This window comes from Schistocerca americana, chromosome 1 (genome assembly GCF_021461395.2).
Source record: "Schistocerca americana isolate TAMUIC-IGC-003095 chromosome 1, iqSchAmer2.1, whole genome shotgun sequence".
Taxonomy (NCBI): Eukaryota; Metazoa; Arthropoda; class Insecta; order Orthoptera; family Acrididae; genus Schistocerca; species Schistocerca americana.
Genome location: NC_060119.1, coordinates 853908692 through 853924006, shown reverse-complemented (window position 1 = coordinate 853924006; position 15315 = coordinate 853908692). Strand labels below are relative to the sequence as shown.

General features: G+C 41.4%; 1 protein-coding gene across 1 annotated transcript in view; it reads left to right on the top strand.

Moving 5' to 3' along the window:
• Positions 1 to 15315, top strand: part of LOC124594647 (probable cytochrome P450 49a1) — a 142498-nt gene that overhangs the window by 16967 nt on the left and 110216 nt on the right. Inside the window, exon 2 of the mRNA XM_047133020.1 lies at positions 7678 to 7768. Within this exon, the coding sequence (XP_046988976.1) occupies positions 7678 to 7768 (91 nt within the window). The remainder of the gene's footprint in view (positions 1 to 7677; positions 7769 to 15315) is intronic.

Genomic DNA, 15315 nt, shown 5'->3' with positions numbered 1-15315 from the left:
TGTGTGTATCTGTTTTTGATTTAAGGTCAGAAATTTCATCCTGTAATTCCGCGTTCAATTGTTCTATGGTATTAATTTTGTCGGACACTGTAGTAATATTATTGTCTACATACGTCTTCGCTTTCGCGAATATTTTACGTTTGTCCTCTTGTCTCTGTGCAGTGATTGTTTCCATGACTTGTCGTTTTACTTTGTTTTGATCTTGAATAAATCTGCGGAAACGCGTATTACTGTTCTGTATGTGCTGACTAAAGCGCTCGTTAATCTGAGTGTTCTGCTGTTCGAATTTCGCGTCTATCTTTGCGTCCATAGTGCGCGAAAGTTCTACCGTCATTGCTCTAAACTCGTCCCGTAATTGTGTAGCTTTTTCAGAGCACTGTTTGGCGACTCCGCTAATTTCGTCTCTGAGTGTATCTGTCGCGGCTGTTTGCATTTCCCTTAATTCTTGCGCAACAGACTTTATTTCTTCGCTATTTTTTTGTGAACAAGCCTCAATTTCCACGCGCAACTGTTCCTTAGTGTCATGACACTGCGCGGCAACGGCTCTAATTTGTTCACTGAGCTGTCTGGAATTGTCGTCTAATTTTTTATTCTGTTGTCTTACCTGTTCACTAAGTTGTTTGAGATTTTCGTCATTATTGTCAAGTTTTTCATCCGACCGTTTTGAAGTGCTGTCTATTTTTTTATTCAATTGTTCGTTCTGTTCACTAAGTCGTTTAAAATTGTGTAGCAAAAATGCCATAATTGGATCCGATAGAAAATTAGCATTTCTGTTCTCTGTGCTAATGAATACTGGATCTGGAATTGTCTCATTTTCCGTAACCATTTGGTTATTCTGCGATTGACAAAAAGGTTTGTCAGTCGGATGTACACTATCAGTCATTGTTCCGGAATTAAATAAATCCGCCCTACTTTGTGTGATCTGTTCATATTCATTAGACAAATTTGTCTGTTTGTTACTTGGGTTTTCCAAATCGGGTGTGTTTATTTAAGCTCTGCAGCGCTCATTACAATAGAGCGTTCTGCGTCATCAATTGTCGTCAAGTTAACAGACGAGACAATTGAGTTCGTTTGTTCATCATTAAGGTGAAAGTCATCATTAATGGTTGTATTGCACTGATTGTTAGTGAACGCAGGATTGTCATCATCACACTGCGTGTCATAATTACTATCGGTCACGCTGTTTGAGTCGGTAATTTCATTCAAAATACCTCGCGATACACTATTCACAGTCTTTCGCGGCATTTTTACAATAGTCACAATTTTTCAGAAAAATAAATAAGCACAATGCAAAAGCAACACACAAATACAACAAAGCAACAAATTGCCGTTGACCTGTAGAGAGAAAGTCACAATATTATTAAAAGCGTTGCGCTAAATCCTAATTATATCTAAGCAAACAAGAGCAGATGTCTGACTGTTGCTCAAAAGACTCTCAACGAAATTCGATCCTGGCAGGGTCGCCAAGTGTAACCTCCCCACAAAATTTTTAAAGAAAAAAGGACGATACTAATTAGAAATGCTGATGGACATGGCTCTATGCGTAACCTGCCCACAATGAAATGTACTGACAATGGCAACAAAAATGTGAAATTCGCAATCTGACTCAAATATAAATCCTTCAAAAAAATTAAAGTCCATTCAGTGACAAGAAAATTCAATAAAACCGAAATATCGGTCTTTGGCCCTGTGTAAAACAATCAGAATTAAAGTCTTACCTCAGAATAAATGGATGTCACATATCTGCTCTTGTTGTTGCGCACCGCTTGGAGGAACTGCATTCCAAATAATAATATTCTCTTTTTTTTGTGATTTTAGTGGAATTTTTCTTCAAAAGAAGTGCGATGAAATGGGAAGTGCAACGAAATCTTGAGTTCAATAAAAAATTAAATTTTTGAGAAAATGCTTTTGAAATAAAAAAATTATTATTGGGAGACTTGTTGGAGAATAATTACAATAAATAAAATTTTTCATTATCTAATGATTATATTAATTAACAGTATACCTTATTCCTCATCTTGACCAGTGTTGCCGACCGCCTACATCATACAACCGCACTGGGCTGCTACTACTGACCGACCGCTCTGCATGACGACTACAGACTGAGTACTGCTCTCAACTAGACAGAGCTGCAGACTCGCAACGACAGACTGACTGACAGAACCGCTCGCAACACTCGCGCGGTCAAGCGCATACTCTCTGGTCACAGATGCTACAATGCCTCGCCATCGCTGCTGCGTTACATACGTGTTTCAAACTGACACACAATATTTTTAGCGCAACGCAATCTGACTTTCAATAACCCCTACAAAAGAATGGCCCTGACTAACAATAACCTATACCTTTAATGAATCACTTAGGCTACCTCACAAAAATCTTCATTACTCGAACTACTGTAATACAGCGAGCCCCAATGCTGCCAGCTAAATAAAAGATTCTAACTACTGATATATATATATATCAGTTCATGACATCCAGTCTTACAAATTTACTCTCTCTGATGGACACACATCCAGATCATCCGCTTTCATAACTCCACCATCTCACTCCCCACGTCCACCACTGCTGGCGGTTCACCTCCAGCTGCGCAACACTACGCGCTGTTCACATCCAACTGGCCAACACTATAATACAGAATATTTCAACAATGCCAACCAGCCACAGACTGCACACAGCATAGCCAGTGATTTTCATACAGAGCGCTACGTCGCGTTACCAACATAAAAACCTAAACAGCCTACTTACATATCCCCCATGCTCCCCACAAAATTTTTACAAATTGTTTTGGGCAGTGGCCAATACAAATTTGAAAAAAATGTTTCATAATTACAGTAACAAAGATACCAAATGCAACACTTATTGATACACTGTTAGTCAAAAGCAAAGATTTTCTCGCAGTCCATAAAGACAGTCCTGATCATTCATCACAGTATTAATTACAATTTTATGCACAAAATTCTGAGCAGTAAAAGAAAATGCACACGGAAGTAGCGGATTTCCATGCAGTCTTGAAGAAGTAGTGTTGTCCTTCCAACAGAAAGATAGTGCTAACTCTTGACATGCAGACAGGTAATGGGCCACAACAGAGCAAACCCGCAGCAGAGTCAGTCGAAGTTGAAGAATATTGGTAGGTTGGTCATCACAGAGCAGACCCACCTTAGGCCTGGTAGAGATTATGGTACTTGTGGGCCACCAGAGGTGCAGACCCACTGCAGGCCTTGTAGAAATAATGGCATTGGTGGGTCATCAAAGGTGCAGACTCACTGCAGTCCTCGTAGAGATGGCCGGCAGCCATCTGTTGCGACTGTGCAGGTGCACAATCACCATCGAAGAGTCTTGTGGACAATATAGCATGTTCATAAACCACCACTTGTGCACTCACAAAGTTTTTAGAATTGTCCTTAGAACCAGCAATGCTGTTAACCAGTTCCTTGCTGAATTATCAACACACGTGCAAGTGCTAACAGTCCCCTTTTTTTTCTCGCGTATTCTGGGTGTACTATGACAAACAAAAATGTGTGCTGTGAAATGCAACTTATTTTGAAGAACTGGTGTCTATACAATTATAAATTTACAACATAAGAATACAATTACAAAGGTACAAAATACATCATTAAAGAATATAACAACACAGATAACATTTGTAGTAGTACAGGCTTTACAAAAGAATAGAAATAAACAGATACATCAGTGTTACAGGAATTATAACATAAGTAAATAAATAAAAGAATGAAAATAGTTTTCGAAACTGTCTCGTTCACGATTTGCGTTGCAAGAATAGCCTTGTTGTGTCCAGTTATTATTTCTTTCATCGCGGAATTGTGAGGGATGTGACCTTTAATTGTTGCGTTCCTGTCTTCGCGTCCCGCGATTGTCAATGTCAATTTCCAATTGTTGTAAGAGTCCCTGAAAAGCTTCAATGTCGTCTTTGCAACGTCCTGCCAAAATAATATGCCGTAAATGATCAGGCATTTTGATTAAGCAAATGCGGATGAGTTCTGAGGGGCTGTATGGGTTTGACAGGTACTGATTCTTGTACAACATGTCTTCAAAATATTTCACAAGACTGAAAAATTCAGATTGTTTGAAATGTTTCATCATTATGATGCTATGTTTTACTCGGTCTTGTGCAGCTTGAAACCAATATGCTGAGAGGAAGGCATGATAAAATTCTCCTTCACTGTGACAATCGTGAATGATCGATCGCATTCTTACAGCTAGTTCATTCTCTAAGTAGCCACACATAAATTCTAATCTGTGCTCTGCTCCAATGACCAGTTGGGAGGAAAACAATGAGAGAATTGATGAAGCCACGCTTGTGAATGATTGTTGTTGCCAGAATTCTTAAATGTTTTGAATTAACGTGTAGTAATGAACAGCTTATAGTCAAAGTCATCGTGTCGGCGAGTCGCATATCAGTCATTGTTACGTCGTGTTGGCGGTTCCATTTCAAAATTCTGTGCACCTTGCCGATTTCTTTCATAAATTCCAAAATGCCTTGTGTTATTATTTTGTGGCTGTTCCGTATTTCTATGTTCCTCTTCCCGTATTGGAGCGCGAGTGCCCTCTGAAATATGTAATTCTTGTATTATCTGTGCCAACTGATCTTGTACTTCCCGGATTTCTATTTTGTACTGTGTATTGATTTGATTTTTATTTTGTTTGAATTTTCTAATTTGTTCATACTCTTCTGTGTCAGTGAAGGCTACCGGTCTTGTGTCATTCAGATCATCGTATACCTTTGTAGATAAATTATTTAGCTGATCTGAAAGCTCGATTACTTTCTCTGATAATGAACTAATTTCCTCCATGTGTCTTTCTGAACCAATTTTCAGAGTATGTACTGTGTCCTTTAAGTTTTCCTGAGTTTTTGCAAGTTGCGTAACCGAATCGGTAGATGCAACTGCGTCAATTTGAGCCCGCAAGGTCTCGAGGTTTTCATGAACAATAGTTTGCAGTTCTTTTATGGCTGCTTCGTGATTCTGTAATGCATTTTCATGACGCGAAAAAATAGATTGAAAATGCTCACAAATTTATGTTTTTACGTCATTACAGACTTTTTGACATTTAGATTCGATGGTAAGCAACTCAGCAGTTAAACCTTCACCTGTTTGTTACATTGAGTCTAACTTTTGAAGCTGTTGCTGTGTTTGTCTCTGATTTTGTTCCATCGTGTCTAACTGTTGCTGTGTTTGTCTCTGATTTTGTTCCATTGTTGTGTCTAACTTTTGAAGCTTTTGTCCCATTCGTTGCATTAATTGTAATAACAATGCACTGGTGTCTGAAACATGTTCCTCAGTGCTATTCGGCAGTGCATTTGAAAAGCCAATATTAGCATTTTGAAAAGCAGAAAATGTGTCTTGACTTAATTGAGAAACGGGTAATGATGCAAAACCTGAATCTACAGTATTTGCAAAATTGTGTCCTGTCGTTTCGGATCCCTGTGGCGAGCTGTTGCCGACCGACCGATCGACAATACTACCCCCTTCACTAGCTGTTTCACTGTCTACACGATTATTTATTGCCTGATCCATTCCCCTATGCACAATTACCAAATTACTATGTTGAGCATTAGTTAATTCATTACACGGTAGCGCTAACATACTGCTTTCGTCTTCACTGTCATTTCTCAGTTTACTTTGGAGCCTAGTATTACGTTTTCCACACGCCATAATTATCACGTATTTCACACGGTAACAAGAAAAGCGCAATTTGAAGAGCAAAAACAAGAAAACACATTAGCATAGCACTGAAAATAATATCTCGTTAATTGAAAGCGCAGCTGCGAAATACTTGGTGCAAATCTACATGCATGCCACGACTGTTCTACTGTACAACAATGAAAAACTACAACTACAAAGGAAATTCTCGTTACAATTACCCTCTAGCAATAAACAATAGCTACACTAATTACACAAACTACAAGACAAAATCAGAAGATTCCAGTGAGGTATCCTATCCTGAGGGTCGACATATGAAACGTCCTCTTAGAAAAATTAATGAATTACTGTGCTGGTAAACCCCTTACGTTATTTGATTTTCAAACAGCTGAGCAAAACTGAACGTACTCAGACATTTCTCTCTTTACTTATTCTGATCATCACTAAACTGACACACAAAATTTTTAGCGCAACGCAATCTGACTTTCAATAAACCCTACAAAAGAATGGCCCTGACTAACAATAACCTATACCTTTAATGAATCACTTAGGCTACCTCACAAAAATCTTCATTACTCGAACTACTGTAATACAGCGAGCCCCAATGCTGCCAGCTAAATAAAAGATTCTAACTACTGAAGGCACTAACTACTGATAGGCACAGTTAACAAATGAATGATTTTGATAGAGAACAAACAATGTATTTACCTTAATAGTGTTCAAAAGTCATTTTATATATATATATATATATATATATATATATATATATATATATATCAGTTCATGACATCCAGTCTTACAAATTTACTCTCTCTGATGGACACACATCGAGATCATCCACTCTCAAAACACCATCTCACTCCCCACATCCACCACTGCTGGCGGTTCACCTCCAGCTGCGCAACACTACGCGCTGTTCACATCCAGCTGCCCAACACTACAATACAGAATATTTCAACAATGCCAACCAGCCACAGACTGCACACAGCGTAGCCAGTGATTTTCATACAGAGCGCTACGTCGCGTTACCAACGTAAAAACCTAAACAGCCTACTTACATACGGCAGGCAGTAATTCCTACAGACCATGTTTTACAATGATAGAAATTCTTCTACGGAATAGAAGGAGTTGTCAAGATGAAACTTTTTCAGTTTGTTTTCGAATTTTGCTTTCCTGCCTGTCAGTGATTTTAAATCATTGCATAAGTGATCAAAAAGTTTTGATGCAGCTTTGTGCACCCCTTCTGGTGCTAAAGACAATCTCAACGTAGACCAATGAATGTCATTTTTCCTTCTGATATTGTAATTATGTACATCATTGTTCCTTTGAACTGTAGTGGATTATTCACAACAAACTTCACGAGGGAATAAATATACTGTGAATCAATAGTCAGAATGACCAACTACTTAAACATATGTCTACAAGATGATCGCGGATGAGCGCCACATATTATTCTTACAGCATATATTCGAGCAATGAAGACTTTCTTTCTAAAATGTGAGTTACTTTAGAACATTATCCCATTATGACATTACTGACATATGCAAAATATGTAATTTACTGGGTTTGTCTCTCCCCAAGATTTGCAATGATTCTAAGTGCAAATGTGGCTGAATGAAGTTGTTTTAGGAGTTCCAAAAAGCGCTTTTTCCAGTTTATGTTGACATCAGTAAGGATACCTCAGAATCTTGATAATTCTACCGTATTTATTATTTCATTCTCATGTGTTACCATTGGCATATTACCGGTAGATATACAGAACTGAATACGTTACGTCTTTTTAAATTTGAGGGTGAGACCATTCGCAGAAAACCAGTCAGTGGTACTTTTAAGGACACTGTTCACCGTTTCTTCACAGGATAAGTGCCACGTGAGTGGAGGAAGGACGCAGCCTAGCGAGGCGGCTGTACTCGTCGGCAGAGCCGGGTTGTGCCTGCGAGCGTCTCGGCGGGTCGGCATGAGCTCCAGAGCGTCGGCGCAGGCGGTGGTGGGGGCGGCGGGGGCGGCGAGCGCGCAGCTGGGCGGCGGCGCGCGGCCCTTCGCGCAGATCCCGGGCCCGCGCGCGCTGCCGCTCGTCGGAAACGCCTGGCGCTTCCTGCCGCTCGTCGGTAAGCCGCGGCAGCTGCAGGCAGCCCACCCACTCCAGTCCTGAGTCGTCCTATCACGGGACGAGGCTCGGTAGCTTGGCACCCGGTGCAGAGTTTTAACTTGTCACCTCCCCCCTTACCCCCACTAATCCCACACAAACATCAAATAATTTTTTTGGGTGGAGCAACTTTTAGACACAAGTGCTTGAGTTAGCAAAGTATAATGTTAACAATTTTTTAAACCTTTTTAAGAATCGAAACAAGTAAATACGAGGTTTCTTGCATACGAGGTGCGACAAAGTAATGAGACTGATGTGAAGAAAAAAAAGATTGCTTACCGTTTTACTCAAGTTTAGTGTTGTCTCGTTCAAAGCAGTTCCTTTCTGATTGCACACACTTTTTCCAGCGATTCTGCCATTGATAGTAACATTTCTGGAACTCATCTTCAGTAATATTCTACAAAACCCTCGTCACAGCTTTTCGGACATCTTGTGTTGTTTGAAAATGGTGTCCCTTGACCGTCGTTTTGACTCTTGGACACAGAAAAAAGTCTCACAGAGCGATTTCTGGCGAATATGGTGGCTGTGGTAGTACTGAAATTTGTTTTGAGGTTAAAAATTGCTACACTGACAGAGCAGTTTTGGATGGCGCATTATCGTGATGCAGAATCCAATTATCAGCAATTTTGGCACACACACGAAGAATTCTTTTACGAAGTCTTTCTAAACTTTCTTTGTAGTAACATTGGTTAACTGTTTGTCCAGGAGGCACCCACTCTTTATGAACAATTCCCTTGGAATCAAAGAAGCACACAAGCATGCATTTCACTTTTGACTTTGACACGCTAGCTTTTTTTGGTCTGGGTGATCCCTCTGAGCAGCATTGCGAACTTTGGCGTTTTGTCACTGGATCGTACTGGAAAAACCAACTTTCATCACAATTATGGATTGATTTGCGTTTGCTCTAACATCTCGGCTGCCACATTTTTCCGTGTTTCTCGCTGTTGTGGAGTGAGATTTTTGGGGACCATTTTTGCACAAATCTTTCTCATACCAAGATCTTTGGTTATTATTAGACGAACCGTTTCTCGATTGATGTTCAGTTCTTCTGCAATCATTTTCACGGATAATCTTCGATCAGATCGTACGAGTTCAATCACCCTGGCCAAGTTGCCATTCGTCTGTGAGGTTAATGGTCGTCCACTGCGGTCTTCATCTTCAACATTTGTTCTGCCTTCACTAAACATTTTATGCCAACGAAAAACACGAGCTCTTGACATAACCTCCTCTCCAAAAGCTTTCTGAAGTTTACTGTAAGTTGTCGCGTTTTCACCCAATTTAACGCAAAAAGAAATGGAATACCGTTGCGCAATATTATGCGGTTCCATTTCCGTGATGAGAGACACAAACATTTGTTAACTTATTACAGCACAACTCACGACTGGGCAGTTGCATCAATGTGCCGCTTGGACTAGAAGCAGCTTATAGGCCAAGGTCAAAGATATTGTGCCTATGCAAGCCTGCAGGGTTGCCACATCTTGCAAAGAAAATCTGTCTCAATACTTTATTGACGCATCTTGTAAGTCGTGGCAACTGCAGTATATCCTGCAATGTTGTGACAACATGGGAATTCCACAATGTGCATTGAACCAATGTGTGGAACACACACAGGATTCCAGTACAGGACGTCAAGACAAAGGTTGCAATAAAACACACACATTGGACTCTGTGTAAATTTGTTGTGCCTGAGTACAAATCGAACAAAAATGAATCAAAATCAACTAACGCCCTTGAGAATACTCCCCAAGTGCATCACACAGCGTTGCCAGCCACCGGGAAGGCGCTGAATGCCATTGTCATTGCCATCAATGTGTGCCACATGTCGCTGAAATCTCGTGACGATATCCGCCCTGTTTATGAAGCGTCCCCACGCAATGGCTTCTACCGTTGTGCTTTGAGTTCAAATCGCACGGATTGATATTCGGTGATTGGGGTAGGTGGTGGAGAATTTCCTACCCCCACCACTGTACACAGTTGTTGATGACGCCTGTGGCGAGGGCTGTAGTGTTATTGTGGAGTATGACTGCATTATCCAGCAGTGGCGAACGTTTTTGCTGAAGTGTACATGTAAGATGGTTCAGCAGAAAGTTGTGCTAGTATTGGACATTGACAGCGTGGCTGTCCCTAATAGGGTGACACTCCACAAACTCGTGGCTGTCATATGCCAGAATGAGTATGTCTTCCACAGGTGATACTCTTGTTTCCCACAACTGCTCATAGTTCCGCATGACACTGAGTAGCATTTCTAACAGCGAGAAAGGCAATTTTCACGTATGATCGCTGTTCCACTCTGCTTACATCCATTTCGTAGTACGGCCAAGCTCACACTGAATGTTTCAGGCGCTGGTACCGAGCCATCCTCGTATGTGGTCGCAATCTGTTGGTTTACTTTGGTACTAGCTGACGCGGGCTTTCGAATTTAATTACTGCGATTACGATACACGATAGTTGTCACGACAAACAGTATGTAAAGATCGGCCTAAAACGCATATTTATACATAACACAGTTTAGTTGGTTATTAAGAAGCTTTACAGATAACCAAAGATCTTCTTTGTGATTTTAACACTTAGCTGAGAACCGCTTCCTCTGAACTTTTTCTGCTGCAAATCTTAAAGTTGCGTCATGCAAATCAATACTTTTGGCTATACTATTTCCGATTGACAAAACTGACAGAGTGGACCTAAGATAATTCTTGATTAGTTTGAGTTTAAAAAAATTCTAATCAGATGACGCTAACGAAACACATAAAATTAAGAAAAATCTTACCACCAAAATGAACAAATCTGGAAAATTCATACAGAACACAAACTGTAAAAATCTTAAAAATCTCGAAACAAGAGGCTCTTCTTTTGGAACTATGTCCCTTATGACTGAAACTTTTGCAAGAAATCTCAGTGTAACTGTCAACTACAGTTTGTACAATATGAGCTTTTAACGACACATTTTATATCAAGAAAACGAAATCCCTAAAAACCATCCTTGACACTACGAGAAGAAAAAATGAATTACAAAGAAACATTCGTAAGTAATTCCATTTACTTATGTACAGATTGATAACTATTTTATACGATCTTCTGCAGCCTATATGTTGTGGTAGAAAACTCTCTCATGTCGGACCACGCACGGTAACTCACGAACACTCGCGTTGGGTCAGATGTCTAGTAATGGAAGTTTTAAGTGAAACCATAATACCAGCAATGATTCAAATTACACTATTTCAGACATGTTGACAATACAAGAAAATACACTGCAGAAGGAAGTTTCAGAATAGGCAAAAGAAAAATCTCTCGGGGCATTTTCATGTGACGCGAATACTCTTCTCTTTGCATTAAATAATTAAAAAACGTAAAATAGTTTTGAAAAGAGCACCGAATCCAGGACTGTTCTATTGCAATTACATAATTTTACAAGCGAAACAGCTGTGTCTTTGTTGTAAACTCATACGACCGGCTAAATAACCTGAAGAAAATATAATTTAACGCACTAAGGTCGATAGATACTCGTATATTCTGCCACACATTTTGTGGAAAAACCCTTTTTTGAATCCAGGAGACCCTAAACCGGATATCTCCTTCATTCAGAATCTCATTTCTTTTACGATCGTGGTATCGTCGCTACTAAAAAAAATCAATGTTCTTTACTTTCCGATCTCAAATTTCCACATTCCTCAGAATACGCTGAGGTGTCAAAAGTCGTGGGATACTTCCTAATAAAGTGTCGGACCTCGTTTTGCCCTGCGTAGTGCAGCCACCGGACGTGGCATCGGTTCAGCAAGTCGTTGGGGGAGAGGGGGTCCTTGCAGAAGTATTGATCTATGCTACTTTTATGGGCATTTGTAACTTCGAAAGTGTTACCGCTGCAGCATTTTGTGCATGAACTGATCTCTCGATTATGTCCGATAAATGTTCGATGAGATTCATGTCAGGCGATTCGGGGGGCCAAATCATTTTCTCGATTTATCCAGAATGGTCTTCAAACGAATTACGAATAATTGTGACCCGGTGACATGGTGCATTGTCATCCATAAGAATTCCATCGTTGTTTGGGAACATCAAGGTCATGAATGACTGAAAATGGTCTCCCACTAGCCGAAAATAACCATCAGTCGGTTCAGTTGGACCAGAAGACTCAGTCCGTTACATATAAACACAGCCCACATCATTACGGGGCCACCACCATTTAGCACAGCGCCCTGTTGACAACTTGGGTCCATGGCTTCGTGGGGTCTGCACCACACTCGAACCCTACCATCAGCTCCAACCAACTGCAATCGAGACTCATCTGACCAGCCCACGGTTTTCCATTCGTCTGCGGTCCAATCGATATGGTCACGAGCCCAGGAGAGGCGCTGCAGACGATGTCGTGCTGTTAGAAAAGGCACTCTCTTCGGCCGTCTGCTGTCATAGCCAATTAACGCCCAATTTCACCGCACTGTCCTAACGGAGGCCATTGCCTTCTCCTTGGTGAGAGATAGTGCCAGAAATCTGGTATTTTCGACATATTCTTGACACTGAGGATCTCGAAATATTGAATTCCCTAACGATTTTCGAAATTGAATCTCCCATGCTTCTAGCTCCTGCTACTATTCCGTGTTCAGAGTCCGTTAGTTCCCGTCGTGCGGCCATAGACACCTGAGTACAAATGCACTGCCCTTTCATCCCTTGTGTACGACGTACTGCAGCTATCGCGTATCGCTATCCCATGACTTTTGTCAGCTAAGTGTATACTGAGGCACCATTGTACTAATATGTATGTGGAAAAATGGCTCTGAGCACTATGGGACTCAACTGCTGAGGTCATTAGTCCCCTAGAACTTAGAACTACTTAAACCTAACTAACCTAAGGACATCACAAACATCCATGCCCGAGGCAGGATTCGAACCTGCGACCGTAGCGGTCTTGCGGTTCCAGACAGCAGCGCCTTTAACCGCACGGCCACTTCGGCCGGCATATGTGGAAATCGTCAGTGTCCAGCTTTCCCTCCAGTGATGATAGTTTCGTGAACGGGAAACAGGTATTGTTTCAGCTGGTTGTTTACAATGCTTATTTCAAAAGTATAAGCGACTTTTTGAAAGAAATTTCCACCATTAAACTGTAAATTACTTATTCAGTAATTTCACACAATCATGATTTAGGCTTTATAGCCATTCTAAAGTGCAATTTGAATGTCACAAAACGTCGGAGCTGCTTAAATGACAGTAGAAAGTTACATATCAGTGAATTTTGTTATGTTTATGCATCCATTTATATAGATGAAACTTTTTCGAAGACTGCTGTAATTAGCCGGGCGGTCTTGGGCGCTGTAGTCATGGACTGTGCGGCTGTTCCCGGTGGAGCTTCGAGTCCTCCCTTGGGCATGTGCGTGTGTGTGTTTGTCCGTAGGATAATTTAGGTTAAGTAGTGTGTAAGCTTAGGGACTGATGACCTTAGCAATTAAGTCCCATAAGATTTCACACACATTATAACATTAGAACTGCTGTAATTTCGTTTTAATATTTAACATCTATTCAGAGAATATCTAAAAATTACGTCGACACATGCGAACTTTTGATGTGTTATTGGCTGTATAGTGACAGTACCAGAAAACATGACATGAGGATGAAGTGCAAGCTCTAAATGGTGATTAATTATTAAAGTAAACTGAAGAAATGAACGATAAGCTACACAGCTCATTGTTAGCCCATAAACGCAAGATGCCTTTACCAACTGAACACAGAAACAGCACGCTTTTTGTCGCAAGGATATAACAATCACATTGCTCTACAACCAGCTTTCTTTCGACACAGTTCGTATGTTTTATCATGGTGGAGCTGCAATAAACAAGAATACAATTATCTTGTTTGCACTGGACGAAATTTGTATGTTTTCGTCTGAAGGGTGGATTATAGCGTGAAACTTACTCCAGATATCACTCCTCCTGTAATGGAACACATATGCCAATTTGTACTTTGTATCAGTTAATTTTAGTGTTACATTCTGCACAGTCTCAGAAAACATAGATTCATTAAAGGCCACCTGATCCCGACAATCGGTTATTTCACCATGTCAGCGCTACTTTACAACACCAATTCGTGTGCTCATATTCTATGTTAACATAATCACGACTAGCCTTCCGCATACTTCAGTAAGAGAGAACGAGTCGACGATTATGATGCGAGCGCAGAGCCACAGATCTGTAGAGGATACCCGTGGTGCTAGCTGTGGCATCTTTGATGGTTCTAGCGCTCTCTCGTTCGCAACGAGGATACTGTTAGCTGCCTTGACGCCACCTTCTAAGCAGGGCTGTATCTCAACTATGTCGTCATAATCACGACACAGTGGACACTCCCATCGCTCAAGACAGCAACAACTGTTCAGTGAGCACCCAGGCACCCTATAGTATATCGACTGGACAACGATTATCCGATCTTAATACTGTAAGAATGTGTCTGGGACTATTTGGACCAGTGGGTGAAGCACTGCAATCAATATCCCTGAAGTTTCGTAGCTCTGTGGAATCTAGCGACCAACGAACAGCTTCTGCTGTACTCTGATCAGCCAGAACATTATGACCACCGACCTACTATCGATATAAAACCACCCAGGCGATAGCAGCGTCACCTGGACTGGAGTGACTGCTAGTCAGTTGCATGCACGGTGCATGTAGTACCAGTGAGCGTGCTGGCCGAGTGGAGAATGGAGACGGCGCACGATTTATCTGAGTTTGACTGGGGGCAGGTTGTGATGGTCCAGAGGTTTGGCACGAGCATTTCGAAAGCTACACGACTTGTCAGGTGTTCGAGGAGTGCTGTGGTGAGTGTCTTCAACACTTGGCGAAAAAAAGGTGAAATCACATCCAGACGTCGTGGGGTTGGGTGCTCACCCGTCATCACAGATGTTGGACGTTGAAGCCTGGGCAGAACGGTAAGGCAGGGCAGATGGCGAACTGTGCAAAACTAACATCAGACTTTAATGCTGGGCAGAGCACAAGTATGTCTGAACACAGTGTTCCGAACACTCCTAATGGTGGGCCTCTGCAACCAACAACCCATGCATGTGTCAATGTTAACACCACAATATCAGCTACTACAACTGAAATATGCACACGACCATCAGCACTGGACACTGACGCGGCAGCCGAGCGTTACATGGTCTGATGAATCCTAACATCTTCTTCATCATATCGATGGGAGGGCACGAATCCGTCATCCTCCAGGGTAATAGTTCTTTAACACTTGTACTGCAGGATAGAGAGAAGTGGGTGACGGCTCCATTATGCTTTGGGGAACATTCATGTGGGCATCCGTGGGACCAGTGGAGCTCGTGCAAGGCACCATGACGGCCAGGGAGCATCGTACACTGGTTGCACACCAAGTCCACCCCTTCATGACAATCATGTTCCCTGATGGCAGTGGCATTTTTCAACAAGGTAATGCGCCATGCCACAATACCGGGAGTATGATGGAATGGTTCGAGGAACACAGTGGCGAGTTCCAGTTGATGTGATGGGTCCTTGACTCGCCAGATCT